Raw genomic sequence first — 20,236 nt, forward strand, 5'->3', positions numbered from 1 at the left:
AAGCCGAGGATGGCAGTCACATGACTGACACGTGACATCTAGTAGGGGAGGGTGGGATCATTACCAATACCAATAGTAGTAAAGGTGCTGTAGTCTAAATTCATTCATTTTCTACCGCTTATCCTCACAAGGGTCACTTGGGGGTTGCTGGAGCCTATCCCGGCTGTCCTCGGTCTCCAGCCAATCACAGGGCACATATAGACAAACAACCATTCACACTCACATTCATACCTATGGACAATTTGGAGTCGCCAATTAACCTAGCAGGTTTTCGGAATGTGGGAGGAACCCGGAGTACCCGGAGAAAACCCACGCATACACATGGCGAACATGCAAACGCCACACAGAGATGGCCGAGGAGGGAATTGAACGCAGGTCTCCTCACTGTGGCCTGCGCGTTAACCACTCAGTGGTCGTTATATTATTACATTTTGTTCTAATTGATCTGATCAAACTTTGATGCAAGCATTTATGGCATTCCATGATGTTGACTGTCAGCAAGTAACCCAAGCCCTGTAGTATAATAACGTACAGTGCATCCGGAAAGTATTCACAGCGCTTCACTTTTTCTACATTTTGTCATGTTACAGCCTCATTCCAAACTGAATTAAATTAATCTCTTACCTCAAAATTCTACACAAAATACTCCATTATGACAATGTGAAAAAAGGTTTTTTTGACATGTTTTGAATTTATTAAAAATAGAAAACAAAAAAATCACATTTACATAAGTATTCACAGCCTTTGCTTAATACTTTGTTGATCCACCTTTGGCAGCAATTACAGCCTCAAGTCTTTTTGAATATGATCCCACAAGTTTAGCACACCTATCTTTAGGCAGTTTTGCCCATTCTTCTTTGCAATAAGTCTCAAGCTCCATCAGGTTGGATGGGAGACGTCTGTGCACAGCCATTTTCAGATCTCTCCAGAGATGTTCGATCGGATTCAAGTCTGGACTCTGGCTGGGCCACTCCAGGACATTCACGGAGTGGTTCTGAAGCCAATCTTTTGAGATCTTGGCTGTGTGCTAATGTCTACTGTCTATATGGTCAAGGTACATGACCAGTCTACTGAGGTCAAGAGCGCTCTGGAGCAGGTTTTCATCCAGGATATCTCTATATATTGCTGCATTCATTTTTCCTTCTATCCTGACTAGTCTGCCAGTTCCTGCTGCTGAAAAACATCCCCACAGCATGATGCTGCCACCACCATGCTTCACTGTAGGGATGGTATTGGCCTGGTGATGAGCAGTGCCTGGTTTCCTCCAAACATGGCGCCTGGCATTCACACCAAAGAGTTCAATCTTTGTCTCATCAGACCAGAGAATTTTGTTTCTCATGGTCTGAGAGTCATTCAGGTGCTTTTTGGCAAATTCCAGACGGGCTGCCATGTTCTTTTTACTAAGGAGTGGCTTTCGTCTGGCCACTCTACCATACAGGCCTGATTGGTGGATTGCTGCAGAGATGGTTGTCCTTCTGGAAGGCTCTCCTCTCTCCACAGAGGAACGCTGGAGCTCTGACAGAGTGACCATCGGGGCCTTGGTCACCTCCCTGAGTAAGGCCCTTCTTCCCCGATCGCTCAGTTTAGAAGGCCGGCCAGCTCTAGGAAGAGTCCTGGTGGTTCCAAACGTCTTCCATTTACGAATAATGGAGGCCACTGTGCTCATTGGGACCTTCAAAGCAGCAGAAATTTTTCTGTATCCTTCCCCAGATTTGTGCCTCAAGACAATCCTGTCTCGCAGGTCTACAGACAGTTCTTTTGACTTCATGCTTGGTGTTTGTGCTCTGACATGCACAGTCAACTGTGGGACCTTATATAGACAGTTATTATATTTCCAAATCATGTCCAATCAACTGAATTTACTGCAGGTGGACTCCAATTAAGCTGTAGAAAGATCTCAAGGATGATCAGTGGAAAAAAGATGCACCTGAGCTCAATTTTGAGCTTCATGGCAAAGGCTGTGAATACTTATGTAAATGTGATTTTTTTGTTTTCTATTTTTAATAAATTCAAAACATGTCAAAAAAACCTTTTTTCACATTGTCATAATGGAGTATTTTGTGTAGAATTTTGAGGTAAGAGATTAAATTAATACAGTTTGGAATGAGGCTGTAACATGACAAAATGTAGAAAAAGTGAAGCGCTGTGAATACTTTCCGGATGCACTGTATAATGGTCAATTTCATAGTCTTATTACATTAGTCTTATAACTTAATACAGTAGAGATCAGCAAGTCAGCATTGAACAAGAGTGACATCAGCCTAGTTACGTGAGAAAAACATTTGCTAGTTGTATCATTTTTTTTATTTTTTGCTTTTCATGTGACTTCATAAAAACTACTAAATACAAAATGAAATGACGCTAACCAATGCTATATCCAGAAAAAAAAAATTATTCTACAGCTACAAAAAAAACCTTAAAAACCATTCAGAAGAATCCCATCACTAAATGTGCCACTTTACCACAATTGTTCCTTGGATATAAAGTAATAATACTTTCAAATAAGTTAGTGCAGCTCCTACAACTACAGCAAACACAAAATAATAAAAATAATAAAAATCGCACACTTAAAACCCTGCAAAAAATAAATCTGGGTCGCAACATTTTTGGTTTGTTTGTCCACAAAATCCGACTTCATACATACTGTATCACGTTGTATCCAAACCATATAAATATACTATATAGGAACAAAAATAGACTAAAACTATTTCATACAAAAAAGGATTAATACCAAATGATTATAAAGGTCAATAATTTAAAACAGGAAATACTTTCATACATGTTCAGGCTTTGTAAGGCTTTTTTTTTTCTCTCTTTTCCTCAGCACTCACGCCTTAGCGCCACAAATGCATCAAGAGGTATAAATACAACAAAACTCTAGAAAATAAGTTAGTGTCGAGCAACTATACATATTTACAGTTTAAATACAAAGGAGGGACTTTTCACATGTGAATGTCGTATGGATATAAATGTTGCTGGAAAACGGCCAACATGGAAACGTTTGGCTTGAAATGGTGGAGGAAATCGTGGCGTGGACAGTGGAGGTGGTCTCTTCAGCACAGTGACAGGCCTGGAGGTGACACACGTGTGGCGGGACATTCATTTAAGCAGCATCGGCACGTTGAGGAGTGTGTTCAAGTGGGAATGGAGTGAGGAATAGTCGACGCCGCCGTAGAAGAAGAGGTACAGGAGAGGTGTGGGTTTTGTGCAGGTGGGAGGGCGCGGCGTCAGTCGACGTCGCTGAGGTCGCTGACTGGCTCGTCCTGCACTATGCTCAGGTGGTTCATGGCGCGGCTGAAGGCCACCTGGACCGCCTTGCGAATGCTGGACGTGCGGCCTTCCATCATTTTGATCTTGTCGATGGTCTTGTCCATACCCAGAGGGACCATCTTGGACCGAGGAAGCCACTGCCTGAGGTTTTGCAACATGTAAGAAATACTACAATCATTTGAATATAAGACGCTATGTTTTTCCCAGGTTGTCTTATATTTGGGGTCTGGAGATTTACACATGCATGGGGCGCCCAATGACTTCACCTCAAGCGAGTCAGAGCTTTTCTATGTCCAATTCCCTCCCTCAAAAAGTTGTAATACAACATGGTCTTTCAAAAGGTATGATTGACATGTTCATACCCCTTGATGGCACTATTGGCTTCCCCCCTCCACTATTTGGAAGGTGGTGTCATGTGTCACTGTTCACTTTTGCTCTGAAAGTGCTTACAAATGACACAATCACCATGGTGAACATGATGGATCTGGTTTTCACCTTTTAAAGGCCCGTAGGCAGTTTGAAGTTGAGATAATGCTGATGTTGAGCAGCTAGGAATAGAAATAGCTAGAAATATTATTTCCAACTGAGTGACATATTACAGCGGAATAGACATTGTGGGCTGTTGTTCACTCACGCTAGGCAAATGTAGCTTCCGTACATTGTACCATCTGCAGACACAGCTGCCCTTACGGAAACGTGGCTGCCAATTTGCGCCTACGGCCTATCCGACCACCACCTTCATACACCAACGTGGGCAGCATCGGAGGCAAGGTGGGTGAAGCGCCAACAACAGTGACTGGGGTGGAGGGAGCGAGAATCGAACCGCCAACCTTTGACTTTTAGGACGACCTGAGCCACTGCCGCTCTTTGAGTTGTAACTTCAAAGCTACTCCCCCCTCCCAGAAAGGTCCTAGATTAATAATTCATATTCAGGAACATATCATGCATGTGTAACGGCATGCAGCAGACAGCGGCTGTACAAGAGTACGTTGCTGAAGTTGCACCCAGTGGGAAAAGTGGCTTTGGGGGCAAACCTGCATGGTTTACACAAAAAGTCTCTGCTTAAAAAAATGAAAATAAAAACCTTACCAGCTGCGTTTGTTGTCGAAAAAGAGCACAAGGTAGAGTTTCTCGTCCGATTTGTACTGCATTTGTTCTCCGATGCGGAGCACGTCCATGGGGGGCATGGGGATGGACACCCCGTTGTGCTGGCAGCCCACACGCGGCATGTGGGGGTCGATGATCTGCAAAGGTGCATTCAATTCACTTGTCATTTTATCCACTCTTAATGTACGTGTGCATGCAATTACACTAACAACTTGGTCACGGTGGTCTTTTCACGCAATTAAATAGCAAGCAGTTGAATGCTGCCACCTAGAGGACACATTGAACAGTAATATCTATACAGTAGCTTGATCCATAACCCATAGGCTAAAAGTTTACCGGTGATGCTTTCTTTGCCTACAAAACACTCACCAAGGCAGGGTAGGAGGGGTATCCACTACATTTGGCCCAAACTAGCTTTAGGGGTTCCAGCGCAACAGTTGCAGCACTAGCGGGCATCCAAATATTGCTGTTGCCAACCTCTACAGAAGCGGGGACACCGAACAAGGATACAGGTGGGTTTAAAACACAGGAGCATCACAAGCAGGAGGGTGGGACATCCATATGGAACAGACAGATAAGTCACTTTACACGCCATGTTCTTGTTCATTTAAATCAGCCAAATGGGAATTTCTGATGGTCCAGATGTTGGCTTGTTGGATGCCATGGCGGCAGGAGTTGCAGACACTGCCAGAACACCACAAGAACTTGGCGGGAAGCAACTGTGAATCTCCAACACCAGGTGTCTGCACCTTTCTAATGCATTTAAATATGACATTTAAATGAAATACACCTTATAAATTGTCAGTGTTGCTTTATTTTCAGACATCCTGGAGATATCTGGGACTGTGCACAACAAAGTACTACACTACCTTGACATTTATGTGGCAAAGAGCAGCGTACGTACCTGCCGCAATCCGTGCAGCTTTGGCAAAATTCCCATTTTCTATGCAGGCGATTAATTCGCTCTTATCATCTACAGTGTTTCTCCGCACCATGGCCGGTTTCCCCTTTCCACACTTCGGAAGACTGAGGATGGTGCTGGAGATGCAGAAGTCGAGGTGTAAATGAAATGGACCTAACCATGACATGGAGTGGTTTATACCAAAACCTGGGTCCTCCTGGTAGACTGCTGCAAGAGGAAATGGACGACTCTGATGCACAGCGTCTTCGTGACTCTATGGGTCGGCTGGCTCTACTGGGCTGCTCAGGCTCCTTCATCTCTTCTACGTCCAGGAAACCTCTCGACAGCCCTGAGCGGGGAACAAAATGTACATTGTCAATAAAAAAACGGGGGACATATTTGTAATGATGTGCAGTAATGCTGCATTGAACTGAATGAGTCCATAAAGTACCCATATCAAGTCTTTTAACTGAAGACTTTCCCTCCTCTTCATCTTCACCCTCAGTGTCTCTCTGCTTCCTCTTCTTGCTGTGAAGTAATGTCTCCAGTCTCGGAATGACCACGGACAGGAAGGATTTGGTACCCAGCTGTGTGCCGCCATTATCCACCTCCCTCTCGCTCTCTTTTTGGTCAGCACTCTTGGCACTGTCATCGCTTGGCACGTGGGGAACGGCGACTTTGGATTTGCGGAAGAGCACAGCGGTACGTCGGCTCATGGTGCCCGCCAGCTCGGCCAGGGTGGATGTGGCCACCACGCTGACGTCGCCGTCAAATAACGAGTCCTGGGGGCCGTCGTGAGAGTGGCCATTGAGTCGTGGCGGCGACGATGGCGGAGGGTCGGGTAGGTCACCGTTGCATTTATCGTCACACTCTGGGGCGGCATCTATCGGTTTGAGGGTGGGGGGCCCAGGGTCTGTGTCTGAGTGGATGAGAGGAGGGATGGCGTCTGAAGGCTCAAGTTTAGGCGGGAGAGACTTGTCTGCTGGAGGAAACAACAAATATTATATATATAATAATACTATATATTTCTCAACATAACGTAAAAATGACAATGCGTCTAGAAATGTATACAGGTGGCATCAAACTTCACCACAAATCAGAGCTCGTCTTACTGTCTCACACACACTCAAATAAGACTATTTATGGAATACGGGTGATTTCAGTACCAGCACATACCCTCATCTTCTGGTAAATGTCCATTTGCCTTCCATTTCTCCTTCTTCACACCCTTAGATTGGGCTGTAGATGCCGATGCTGATGTGGAGGGGGCTACAAAAGACGACGGGACTATCTTCAGGCTCATTTCGCTGCGCACGTCATTGATGGTCTTCTTGAGCAGCTTGATGCGTTTGCTGCGAGAAGGGCTGGACTTCATGGCGCAAGTCAGGTCAAACTTCTCCAGGAGCTGCTGCAGCTGCTTGTCCGGGGGTAAGTGACTGCGATTGGCTGGGACGAGGAGACGGTCCACTGCAGGAAAGATGGGAGATGATCAGTTTTGTTTCAGTTATTCTGCCTGTACAGGAGATGGTGGGTTGTCTGTGTGGAGTAAATTTATATTAACTCTTCCAATCCCTGCACGGCACAGCAAAAAGTTTCATTGTGAAAAGGCTTTATCATTGGTTAGATGTATTTTTGTACTTCGGATACAGCTGTATTGTGATTGTAAAACGTTCCCCTTCGATTTGGTATTAAATTAATAAGCAGACTGAACCCATAGCCACAACAAAAGTGAAGATGAATCCAACCGATACAAACAGAAGGATGCCAACATCCAAGTGAATGGTTAGTTATTCCTATTACCCAATATGGTTAATAAGCCATTTAAGACGTAAATAAAACTCCTCGTTGTGCATGTCACAGTGAATGTGTTCCCAAGCAGACCTTAGTGGCGGGCGGACACATGTGGAGGACGGGATGTGACATGGGAGATTCAGATTTGAGTTTTTGCTTGTTTCGGGTTATGGCCCCAACAGTATTATTATGGTTATTATCTTATTATTGTGCCTCTTGTGAGATCATTTAAACTTCTGTCTGTCTGGCCCTTGTCTCCTCCAACTTTGACACAAAATAACAACAAAGAAAATTAATTTGCAATTCCCATAGCATCCATAGAAATACAATGCACTTGAAATTTAGATGAGCCTAATATGGACAATCAAAATGTAAAAAAAATGGACGTATAGATGGATGTCTGCCTACCATCCTCCCAAGAAAAGGACGTTGTCTTCACTTCAGGAATATCCATAAGATGCATGCCGCTCTCTGCGTCAAAGCCAATTTTCTCGGCATCACGTCGAGCCTTCCTGATCACGGCTCCACCCTGATCTCGAAGACGGACAGCTGCCCGGTAGAAATATGTGTCCTTGGCATTGTATTTCATGCAGTTGTCGACAATGAGGTTGAAGTCCAGCTCAAACTGGTTGAAGTTGGTGTAGGTCTGGGCGTCGATGCGCTGACGCATGGTGGAGAAGTCCATTGGGTGTTTGATGTGGTCAAGGTAGTCGGGCACCTAGAAAAGATAAGACATCAGCACATTAGTTCTGCCAGGTTTTATCAGCATGCGGAGGAAGCAGGTGCAGGAAATTCACCTCACTGACGTCAACTGGCTGACTGAAGATCCGAGCTTGGTCTTTGGACTGTAGCTGGTCTAAGAGGTTTCTCAGCAGGATACTAAAGGGAGTGAGCTGCATCTCCAGCAGGCTCTCGTGGAACTTTATCTACAACACATTGCAAAGCAACATGACCACATGCGCTCGATTTTGTACGCACCAGTTGTTCTATTACCTCCTCCCTTTTGAGCTTCTCCCTCTTGCGAATGAGCTCCAGCAGGAGCCGAGCTCTCTCGAGATCGTGCCGGAGCCGGTGCCACTGCTTCAGCTGGTCCTTCAGCGCCCGCGTTTCCTCCTCGTTCTGCTTCTGCCAACGAAAAATAAATAAATGCATTTGACAACATAAGATTGGCTGAATGTGCGCTACAAACTACACTTCCAGAAAGAAAAGACGACCAAAAATCATCTGATTGACTGACTGATGAACAAACCGGCTGAGCATTCTTCTGGGATTGCAGGCTCGTCTGGAGGCGACGTATCAATGGCAGGCCGTTCCTGGATTGCCTTTTAAGAGTCCAGTAATTGAGGACCAGCTCCACGAATGCTTTCTTTTTCTGGATGGACACCTGGTTCAAAATGGCTTGTAACCTGGCCGAGGCATGAAGAATGACAAGAGGGGTTCAAACATTAACAACTAGCACATGATCTGACAGTCAACAAATAGTGTGTGTGTATACATATATACAGTGCATCCGGAAAGTATTCACAGCGCTTCACTTTTTCTACATTTTGTCATGTTACAGCCTCATTCCAAACTGAATTAAATTAATCTCTTACCTCAAAATTCTACACAAAATACTCCATTATGACAATGTGAAAAAAGGTTTTTTTGACATGTTTTGAATTTATTAAAAATAGAAAACCAAAAAAAATCACATTTACATAAGTATTCACAGCCTTTGTCATGAAGCTCAAAATTGAGCTCAGGTGCATCTTTTTTCCACTGATCATCCTTGAGATCTTTCTACAGCTTAATTGGAGTCCACCTGCAGTAAATTCAGTTGATTGGACATGATTTGGAAATATAATAACTGTCTATATAAGGTCCCACAGTTAACTGTGCATGTCAGAGCACAAACACCAAGCATGAAGTCAAAAGAACTGTCTGTAGACCTGCGAGACAGGATTGTCTTGATGCACAAATCTGGGGAAGGATACAGAAAAATTTCTGCTGCTTTGAAGGTCCCAATGAGCACAGTGGCCTCCATTATTCGTAAATGGAAGACGTTTGGAACCACCAGGACTCTTCCTAGAGCTGGCCAGCCTTCTAAACTGAGCGATCGGGGAAGAAGGCCCTTAGTCCTTTTACTAAGGAGTGGCTTTCGTCTGACGAAAGCCACTCCTTAGTAAAAGGAACATGGCAGCCCGTCTGGAATTTGCCAAAAAGCACCTGAATGACTCTCAGACCATGAGAAACAAAATTCTCTGGTCTGATGGCTTTCGTCTGGCCACTCTACCATACAGGCCTGATTGGTGGAATGCTGCAGAGATGGTTGTCCTTCTGGAAGGCTCTCCTCTCTCCACAGAGGAACGCTGGAGCTCTGACAGAGTGACCATCGGGGCCTTGGTCACCACCCTGACTAAGGCCCTTCTTCCCCGATCGCTCAGTTTAGAAGGCCGGCCAGCTCTAGGAAGAGTCCTGGTGGTTCCAAACATCTTCCATTTACGAATAATGGAGGCCACTGTGCTCATTGGGACCTTCAAAGCAGCAGAAATTTTTCTGTATCCTTCCCCAGATTTGTGCCTCAAGACAATCCTGTCTCGCAGGTCTACAGACAGTTCTTTTGACTTCATGCTTGGTGTTTGTGCTCTGACATGCACAGTCAACTGTGGGACCTTATATAGACAGTTATTATATTTCCAAATCATGTCCAATCAACTGAATTTACTGCAGGTGGACTCCAATTAAGCTGTAGAAAGATCTCAAGGATGATCAGTGGAAAAAAGATGCACCTGAGCTCAATTTTGAGCTTCATGGCAAAGGCTGTGAATACTTATGTAAATGTGATTTTTTGTTTTCTATTTTTAATAAATTCAAAACATGTCAAAAAAAACCTTTTTTCACATTGTCATAATTGAGTATTTTGTGTACAATTTTGAGGTACGAGATTAATTTAATTCAGTTTGGAATGAGGCTGTAACATGACAAAATGTAGAAAAAGTGAAGCATTGTGAATACTTTCCGGATGCACTGTATACACACTAAAATATTACACATTATACACATAAAAATACATTCAAATATTTGATCGTGATTAATCGCATTTTTTTGTACATAGTTAACTCACAATTAACTGCATTTAATCGCAGATGGAAATACATTTTTAGCTAAGTATAAGTAGGGGAAATCTCTTTGTACCAAACGATTCGATGTGCAACTACTCAAAAATTTGGTCACACTCCCGTTTCTTTTTTTGCATTTTGAAGCTCTACTTAGAATGATGCAAAAATGGTGCAAAATATAATTTTTGCAATTGATCAACTAGAGCGGGTTTACATATGTAGTGTGTGTATTAATGAAGTATGGCATCTTTATTTGTGTACCTAGAAGCAGGAAACGAAGGCACGGCAGAAGGGGTTGCATCTTCACTTTCAACTTCAGGCTCATGTTTCCTCCTCTTCTTCTGCTGCTGCTGCTTCCGACTCGCCTTGTCCACTTGGCTGCAAAGTCCATTCTTGGGTTTGGCCTCATCGTAGATTGTAAGCTTCCTCCTCAAGCAGCCGTTAGGAGTGTGAGCGCCGCAGTAGGCAGTCTTTTTCACCGAGAAGGTGGGCTCTCCAGACTCGGTCAAGTCCTTAATGGGCTCCATCTTCATAAACAAGCCGGCTTTTTGTGCACAGCTGACGTGGAAGGCCGTGTAGCAGTTAGCTTTGTGGCACTGAATGCATGCCCCCACGCCTTTTTCTTTGCACAGGTAGCAAGTGAGCTTCCATCGGGCGGGCGGGATGTGGTTGACGCCATCGATGGGCTCGATAAAGGTGGTGTTTGAGAAGCCCACCTCGGGGACCCAAAGGGCGCAGACCACGTGGCCCCAGCGACCGTCGTCTGTCTTTTTCACAGCTCCGCCCTTGCTGGGGCAAAGGATGCAGCCTGCGGGTTGCGTGGGCGACTGCAGGCAGTGTCGGCAAAGCCACTGGCCCTCTGGGATGTAGGGCACGCCGTAGCACTCCTGGTGCACGGCCACATCGCACATATCACAGAAAAGAATGGCGTTGCTGTTGTGACACTCGTCATCCATGCAGATGCAGCAAACAGCATCCTCGTCGACAGAAGCTTGCCTTTCGCTGCCCTTTTCCAAGCCCTCCAGGTACAGCTCTTTTTCAAAACGGTCGATTAAGAACTCAAAGACATTATAAGACACTTGACTGACACCTTCACTTCGCCGTTTGTCGTTGACCAAATCAAGCCAGGCGTAATCTTCCTCATCCATGTCGTACTCCGTCTCCTCATCGAGCTCTTCTTCTGTTTTCACTTCAAATTTATAATAAGAAGGAGGGCGTTTAGGAACCGCAGGTAGGTTATATTCCACAGTCTGAAATTTAGGCTCAGGAAGTTTGGGTGCAGGATTAGCACAAGCAGGATGTCCGCCGCCTCCTTTATGTGCAGTGATGCCCAGTGCGGCGTTTCTCTTCTCTTGGTTGTTTTTTAACCGGACCGACCGTAACAGAACCTGCTGCTGCGGTTTCTCAGAGTTCTCCTTGTTGTTAGCCCATTCCGTCATCTCCTGCACCACTGGGTCGTCATCCGAGATGACGTCGAGCTTGTCGAAGATACTGAGGCGGTGGATGTGGCCATCAATTTCAAACTCGACCATTCTTTGGGCCTGGGCGTATGTCAGGATCTGCTTGTTGGGCGAGGGCTTGATGGGCGAGGGTGGCCTCGGCGGTGCCGAGACACGGTGGCTCCGGGCTTTCTTCTTCATCTTTTTGCTCCGTGTTTCTGCTGGGAAAAAAAGACATATTTAGGGTGCGTTCACACCAACAGAATAAAACTGACTGGTTAAAAATGGGTGATGCCAATCTTCTTAGCAACTTTGTCAAGCTAGTGCAAGAAGGGAAGGACATTGAGTGGGGACTTAATGTGCTGCCCGACACACAGCTGCAGATATCTACAGGAAAAAAGGAGTGTTTACGATTTATGTGGGGTGACGTTGCATCCCTCAGGCAAGCCAGATGAGCACCACTGCTTCAGGCCATTTTAACCGAAATGGTCAACTGTGAACGTAGCTTTACTCCTCAGTATGCAGTGATTTGTCCATGTCAACACCGACATTCTCTGTCCGGTGCATGCCTTTAATACATGTATTTATGATGAAAAACATATGCACCTTACTCCCAAGCATTCTATAAAGTTAGCTGCAGTGGGAAGCTGGCATTCTTGGCTATTGCACAAATCAGAGATACAGAAACAACTGCTTCAGTATTAGCGACTCCCAAGTAGCCAAGCAGCTAACAATAACATTAGCTCGCAGCCACTTCGCTAGCTAGCATGAATAGCTATCCGCAACTTACACAAAATTCAACACAACGTTACTTGTGGAGTATTACTGTGAAAATGCATAAATAAAGTTAAAATGACAAACCTTGTTGGTGAAAAGCGTTGCGTGTTGAATACCACAGCCAGCCACCAGCCGTACAGAGCAATGGCGACACGGCCTGCTAAGTGGCTCTCGCTCCGAACACACAGCTCTCATTCAACGGGCAATTTACATCAGATACAAACATAAAAGATGCTTGGGTGTCTGTTTGTTCCCCCACAGTGTGGTCCACGCTAATATTTGCTTTAAATGGCCGTTCATATCCTGCAAAGTAGAGCCGGAGAGACGAGCTATAAACGGCAGCCAAGCCTGGATGGCTCATCCCCCAACACAACAATGCATTTTTTTCACCAGACAACTCCCACCGTTCGGCGTGTGACGCTGGAGGTCATGTTGATAACGAGTCGTATTTCACACAAAAGCCCATCTGTCACGCAATCAATGCATTTGGCCTTCTGACGACACACGCACATAGACATTCTCGCACACGCACACGCGCGCACACACACACACAGAGCTAATATTGTAACAAAGCAGTAGTGCCATCAATTTATTTCGGTGGTGACTTTACGTACTATCATATGCTGGGTCATTGAATAATTTAGCACACCAAACCCATATTAACTATTTTATTTCTTCTAAAACCACCTACATTACCAATCCGGGTGGCAAATTCATACTCAAACCCTTAAAAATGTCAACTTAAACATATAACGTTCATAAAATATGCACACAGTCAGCTATTTAAAAATGACACTGAACGCAACACACGTTACCACTTCCTCACTTTAACGTGACGCAAATCATCACAAAAACCTCTGCAACATGGATATTTTATAAGCGCGTCCATATCAAAGTCATGTCGTGTGATGAATTAAAAGATACATCACACCTTTGCTACCCTAAAGACCTCTCTGCGCCCGGCCGGTGACATCATTAAAAACGGTTCCTTCCGTCCGACGCTGTGTGGAGCTGCTCCGGCCGAGCTCACCAGGAGACAAAAGCAACCAAGTGAACCACCTCCTGCTGCCGGATCATCAAATGTTTCACGTTTAACCGTTTATGGACCCAACACTTAACTGTAAGTAAGATAACGACACATATGGGGAACTTTTAATGTCGGGCCGGGCATAGTTGGGGAGAACTAATCCGAACTGGGTTGGGTTCGGCTAGGTTCTACCTCGCTTGTTTGCCTTTGGGTGTATGGCCTAGTTGTTTGCTAACCGGATCAGTGACAAATTTGTGGCGAAACGTGTTTTATTAGCAGTAGCACTCCGGTAGAATACTACTACAGAATACTATCTATCATACACAATAGCAGTGTTATACGTTGATGTTTGTTTTGGTGAGTATTAGCCTTTATGCTAGTTGTTAGCACCAGGATAGCCACCATGTTTACTGATGATGTAGCGTAACTACCTGGTTATTATTAGGGAATTGTGCATGTGTGTACGTTTTGCCATTATGTGCGGTTATTGACCAAACATCCAAGTCAAAGCTGGTTAAATTAGGCGCCACTACTACACTATGTTGGCCGTATTCTGTTGTCCTTCCGGACTAGCACTTTAGCCAAACCCGGAAAAGCTTGCTGTCAGTTAGCACGCACGAAATCCCTTGCTTTTTTGTTCAAAGGCAGTGCAAATGAACACAAATAATCACATCTTTAACTTATATAACCAATATTTTGTTTGTGTAAAAATGATCCATGTGCTGACAGTGCTTGACCATAGAAGGTTTGATAAGTTAACATTAAGTGCTATTTTCTATTCATTGCTTTGATAGACAATACAGACTATTTGTTGTACATAGTTTCAGATCTCTAGTCCGGGGATTCTCAACTGGTGGTCTAGGACCCAAAATTGGAACCCATGTCTTGACTTTTTAGGTTTAAATTAATATTCATATTCATATTTCATATAATCGGTCTTATTCATTGCAATTTTTAGAAGTGGATTGCTGATCCATTCCGGGTGGGTAAATAAATGTAATTCAAATATGTCATATAGGTACAATTGATTTTGGTAATTATTTTCTAATTTAAGTTTACTAATATGTGAGTCACCCCCTCTTGGGTATATGTTCTGTGACAACACTACATAGACAGTTATAAGGGAAATGTTTGTGGTCTATTTGATGTTTCTCCTCATTTTCTTAGTGAAATACCTTAATTACTTTAAAATTCACTTTGGACATGTATTTGTGGGTTCTAATGTTTCAAAAGACTAAAAAAACATGCATTTAGAAATGTTTTATGCATGTGTATGCATCTAAAAAAAGTTCAAGTGACATTTTTCAGTCAACCAGTGATGACATCATAGTTGGGTGACATGGCTGACTTCCGGTTGCTGTTTCCATGTATTACATGACAAGATGTTCACTATATTGTACGCTAAGCGAGGCAAAACATTTCATGTTAACCGAAAACACACAGTAACCAGGGAGGTTTTGCGTTTCCGCTGAAGTCATATGGCACCTCCCAGGAGACGCCTGCTCGGGCTCCACAAGGATAAGAGATCTAGGGTTTTAGTTGGTGTTATGCAACTGGTCATGTAAACAGAGTACGCATGCCACTGATTGTTTCAGAATGGACTCTGATCTTGTTTCCCCTCTCTCTAGGTTGTGTGCAGAGAGGTGCAACTATTTGGGTCATAAATGGAGAGGGACAAGCTGTCACCCAATGACCCGGACAGCCGCACAAACACAAGCCCTGCATGAAAGCTGCCCAGTGGATGTGTAGAAGTGATCAGACCTGACAAACAGGACAGAGAGAAACCTTTTGGAGCAGCCACCGTCATGGACAGGGAGGAAGATGTCTCGCACACGGGTGAGGACGTGCTCAGCTCCATAGACAAGAAACGAGAGGCAAAGGGGACCTGCTTGAAAATTGAGGGTCAGGACGGCTATGTGTTTAAATCCTACAGCATGAACCCACGCGAGACTGTGGATGCCAAGTCGTTGTGTTCCTCAATAACACTGGATAAAGACCTTCCCCACGCCATACGTGCATCTCAGGGTGACACAGAAAAAGATCCGGCGTCTCCATCTCATTCAAACAAATGGCTTGGCGTCAGCACTGATGAAAATACAGAGAGTGAAAACTATGAAACCGGCAATGAGCACATTAAAGAAGAAAGTCGGGATACAAATGATTTGGAGGACGAAACACAGGACTTTGAAAAATTTGAATTTGGCAACTCATTCGGCCCTTTTTTGACAAGAGATGGGGACGACTACAATAATATACTAAGTGGCTACACAAGCACACTTTATGACGTTGCCATGGATGCAGTCACCCAGAGCCTTCTGGCGTCGATGAGAAGTCAAACTAACCCAAGGAAAAAATCCCCCGCTTGGAATCATTTCTGCATATCACCAAGAGATAACACCAAAGCAATCTGTTTGTATTGTATGAAAGAGTTCAGTCGAGGCAAGAACGAGAAAGACCTTAGTACAAGTTGTTTGATGAGGCACGTGCGAAGGGCTCACCCTATCATGCTCTGCCAAGATGGCGCTGACACATCAGCACATAATCTTAGTACTTTAGCATCCTCCATCTCCCCGTCGCCAAACTCGCCTAAAAACGGTGACATAAACAATGTCATGTATCCTGGGTCAAAGAACACTTCAACGTCCACATCATCTGCTGAAAATTCCGACCTTTTGTCCCAGGATGTGTTATCCAAAGTTGAAACAAAACCCGAACCTGTTGGCAACGCGCTCGCACCCTCCCATTCCAGTGAAAACAACCTTGAAGAGATGCCTCCTGACGGAGGGACCGAGCACCTTTCCGGCCACACAAAAAGCTCTAGCTCCCGTCGGAGATCGGCCGTATGGAAACATTTCTACCTTTCACCCGTGGACAGTTCCAAAGCGGTATGCATCCACTGCATGAATGAATTCAGCAGAGGCAAAAATGGGAAAGATCTTGGCACAAGCTGTCTAATACGTCACATGTGGAGAGCTCACAAAGAGGTCGTCATTGAGGAAAATGGACTGGGCAATCTCATTCCCCCGCCCTACTCAAATCCCCCATCACTCTTGTCCCGCACTCAATTACATGACCCACTGGATATTAAAAAGGAATCACCACTTCCGTCTTCACCCGAAACCACATCAGATGAAGTACCACAAGCCATGATGGAAAGCATGGATATAAAAGAGGAATCCAATGAAGACATGCAACTGTCGGAACAAGAGTCCTCTCTCACGCTGCCCTTCAGCGCTCATGGGGAGGATACACCGTCAACCTCCTCACCATGTGATATCTCTGAAGCTCCCAACCTCAACCAGAATCATGTTATTTTCCAGCAGAACAAGAAAATAATGAAACGGGTGAAATCAGAGGTCTGGCAACATTTCATTGTATCACCTATTGACCAGTTAAAAGCACTGTGCCGTTACTGTACATGCGTCATCAGTCGAGGGAAACGCGGGGACTTTGGCACAAGCTGTCTAATGAGGCACCTCATGAGGCGGCACCCAGACGTCCTCCAAAGCCAAAAAACCACAGACGACAAGGAGCCATCCCCCCAGCCCCATGTTGACATGACGCCAGATGCAGTTTCAACCAAAGAAACTAAAAGCCACAGCAGTGAGAAAAAGCCACAAACAGTTTTCAGTAAGAAGACGTCCAAACTGTGGAACCATTTCTCAATTTCACCCACTGACCCCACCAAGGTGATTTGTTTGCACTGTAGCCGCACTATAAGCCGAGGCAAAAAGACTACAAACCTCGGCACCAGCTGCCTATTCAGGCACATGCAGAGGTTTCACGAACATTTTCTTGAAAGCAACAATACTATCTCAGGTGATGTGCCGTCTGCTGAAATCCGGGTCAAACGGGAACGCGTGGATATGCCAGTTAACCATACGGAGCAGAACCACGAGAGGTTTGATGAACACCACCCAGTTGCCAAAAAAATAACCAAACTCATTGCTGAAATGCTTGCGCTGGATCTTCAGCCATCATCGATGGTGGAGAATGCTGGACTGAACAGATTGCTCGAGTACCTCCAGCCTCAGTATTGTCTACCACCCTCTTCTTACTTTACCAGCACCGCCATACCAGATATGTACGAGAAGGTCAAAGACATTGTGCTGACACACCTAAAAGAGGCTGAAGGTGGAGTCGTCCACTTCACGACAAGTATTTGGGTCAGTAGCCAGACAAGGGAGTACTTGACCCTCACTGCGCATTGGGCCACATACGAGTCCAGTGTCAGACCCCAGGGCCAGGATTTCCACTGTTCAGCTCTGCTAAGTGTGTCCCAAATAGACTGTGATCAGGATATGCACGACATCCCAAAGCAGCTGGAGTATCTGTGGGATTCTTGGATCACCTCATCGGGGCTGAAGAGGGGTTTCACTGTGACCGACAATGCCAGCATAAGAAACAATCTGGAGGACCACGGCCTCGTCGCCGTGCAGTGTTTTGGCCACACCATTGACCTCATCGTTAGCGAAGCCATAAAGAGCCAGAGAATGGTTCAGAACCTTCTAAGTATCGCACGAAAGATATGCGAGCGTGTGCACCGCTCTGCCAAGGCGAAGGAGAAGCTGGCCGAGCTCCAAAGGGACCACCACTTACCGGAAAACCAACTTATTCAGGACATCCCTTCCAAATGGAGAACCTCCTTTTTAATGCTGGAGCGGCTGATGGAGCAAAAGAAAGCCATTGACGAGATGTCAATCGAGTGCAATTTCAGGGAAATCATCAGCTGTGACCAGTGGGAGGTGATACAGTCCCTCTGCAATGCACTGAAACCCTTCGAGGTGGCCTACCACGAGATCAGCAACCGCACTGCCACTCTGGGACAAGTGATACCACTCATTCATATCCTAAATAGAAAGATAGACCTGCTGTTTGATGAGACCGTGGGCATAGACACCATGCTCAAATCTCTGAAAGAAGCCATGGTGAGCAGGATGTCGGCCACCTTGCACGATCCACGCTTCACCTGGGCGACCATGCTGGACCCCCGTTACAAGACTTCATTGTTCACAGAGGAAGAGGCAGAGCGATGTAAGCAAGACCTGATCCAGGAGTTGGACTTGTTCTCTTCTACCTCATCTGAAAAGTCTTCACTGCCCAACCGCTGCAAGGAAGCCCTCGTGTCTGACGGCACCGCCATTTCCGACAAGGACAACATCTGGTCTCTGATGGCTGACTTGAGACAAAAGGTAAAACACGAGGAAAAGTCCAAGTCCTCCGAATTGGCAGTGCTGGAGTACCTTGAGGAGGACATACTGGATCAAAGCTGTGACCCGCTTGACTACTGGAACCTTAAGAAGTTCCTGTGGCCCGAGCTTGCCAAAGTAGCCGCCCGTTACGTGGGCTGCCCTCCCAGCATCGTCCCAGCAGAGGCGCTGTTCAGCACGGCAAGCGTCAACTGCGCCCTTAACCGCCCCAGGCCTTTACTGGAAAACATGGAGGGGCTGATCTTCCTCAAGGTCAACCTCCCTCTGATTTACTTTCAATACTGATGAAACATTAACTTGAAAGCCCTTTAATAATAAGGACCAAGTGACATAGCTGTGAAATGGGGGTTTCTATATTGTGTGATGTACAGAATCATTGTATACACTGATTTCTTACAATGCTGCAACAAGGGGTTGGGGGGGTAATTTTATTGTGTGTACTACTGTTTGAACACTTTGAAGATCACGAACTGTCTCAGTAAGAAGTGTATCAGGGAGGGAGGGGTTTTCTTGCTGTTGTGTGTTTGCATAATTATTCATGTGTGTTTTCTCTGGACTTTCTTGTGCCTTATCCAAATCTACTTCAGGTCAAAAATGCTGTAAATATTTTTTGTTCAAATCTGCGCAATCCACTTCAGGTTGCTTTTGAATATATTACTGATGCAGTTTTCTTTGTGAAAACATGGCCCAAAATAAATGCTGTGACTGAAAGATGTTTTAAATTAATGTTATTTAATTTTCATTGTGAAATTTGTGGCTCATGGTACTGTCATTTAGAGCTAGACTTTTTTTTTTCTTAAACTTGCTGAAGTGTTTTTAATAAGACTAAGATATTGCTGTATTTTCGGATTAAGACATTTGGAATTTACAATGTGTCTCTTAAGCACAATTTAGGTGTATGTTCAGGGGATTAATTTATGGGTTTGAGTAAAAATGTATTGTACATTTTTATATGGAACCTAATTTGATAAATGATTTAGCATTGAAACTGGAACCAGTTTGTAAATAAAGTTTTTTTTCTTTACGCTAGATACGCGAGATGTCTTTTGTTATATTTTAAATTAAGTTAGCATATTCCTGCTTCATTTGTATGTAAAATAAGAATGTGCAACTCTCCCAACAGACTTCTATTTCGCATATTATTGCAGGTAATTAGTTATTAAAAAACATTTAATAACTAGGACTGTAAACTGATTCAAATATCTAATCAAAATTCATTTTTATTCAAATGAATCATTTCCAACTGTGAAATCGTCCCATTTGTAATGTACTTCATGAACAAAGGACAGTAAATACAGTTTAAACTGAAAATATATATCGGAAAAACAGTTTAACGCCAGTCTCTCGACACTTAAATCGCACTTTTGTACAAGGTTGTGTTCAAAGACACGTCACTGAAATTCACATTTTGAGTGCACGTGATTTACAAGCACACATACTTGAATGTAGCAAATTGTGATAAAAATATCCACATATTGTTTTTTTCTCTATTTAGACCACACATACACTCATAATAAAGATGTGACGTTCGGATTCGGAGTGTTCCTGAATGCACCTTGCATGGTTGATTGACAATCTCCATAAATGTGTGCATAACTTAACTTACCCACAGA

The 20,236-nt window shown here is 44.5% G+C and overlaps 2 protein-coding genes across 7 annotated transcripts; one reads left to right on the plus strand and one right to left on the minus strand.

The window, feature by feature from the left end:
- Positions 1-2,056: 2,056 nt before the first annotated feature.
- On the minus strand, positions 2,057-12,929 carry brd1a (bromodomain containing 1a). Of its 6 annotated transcripts, none has more exons than XM_058077869.2 (13): positions 12,471-12,929; positions 10,432-11,827; positions 8,319-8,475; positions 8,063-8,194; positions 7,867-7,995; positions 7,478-7,787; positions 6,455-6,745; positions 5,730-6,257; positions 5,486-5,627; positions 5,282-5,415; positions 4,747-4,856; positions 4,360-4,514; positions 2,057-3,411 (listed from the first exon to the last, which is right to left on the minus strand). In XM_058077869.2, the coding sequence occupies exons 2-13, from the start codon at positions 11,808-11,810 to the stop codon at positions 3,228-3,230; spliced, it is 3,651 nt and encodes a 1,216-aa protein (XP_057933852.2). In that variant the 5' UTR covers positions 11,811-11,827; positions 12,471-12,929; the 3' UTR covers positions 2,057-3,227. The 6 variants fall into 6 exon arrangements, with proteins under 6 accessions (XP_057933852.2, XP_057933851.2, XP_057933850.2 ...); XM_058077868.2 differs by having other exon boundaries at positions 5,730-6,260; XM_058077867.2 differs by having other exon boundaries at positions 5,730-6,260; positions 8,307-8,475.
- Positions 12,930-13,238: 309 nt separating this feature from the next.
- Positions 13,239-19,652, plus strand: zbed4 (zinc finger, BED-type containing 4). The gene is made up of 2 exons (XM_058077870.2): positions 13,239-13,506; positions 15,042-19,652. The coding sequence occupies exon 2, from the start codon at positions 15,219-15,221 to the stop codon at positions 18,906-18,908; it is 3,690 nt and encodes a 1,229-aa protein (XP_057933853.2). The 5' UTR covers positions 13,239-13,506; positions 15,042-15,218; the 3' UTR covers positions 18,909-19,652.
- Positions 19,653-20,236: the final 584 nt, after the last annotated feature.

This window comes from Doryrhamphus excisus, linkage group LG2, assembly GCF_037039965.1.
Source record: "Doryrhamphus excisus strain RoL-2023G ecotype Guam linkage group LG2, RoL_Dexc_Guam_v1.1, whole genome shotgun sequence".
Taxonomy (NCBI): domain Eukaryota; kingdom Metazoa; phylum Chordata; class Actinopteri; order Syngnathiformes; family Syngnathidae; genus Doryrhamphus; species Doryrhamphus excisus.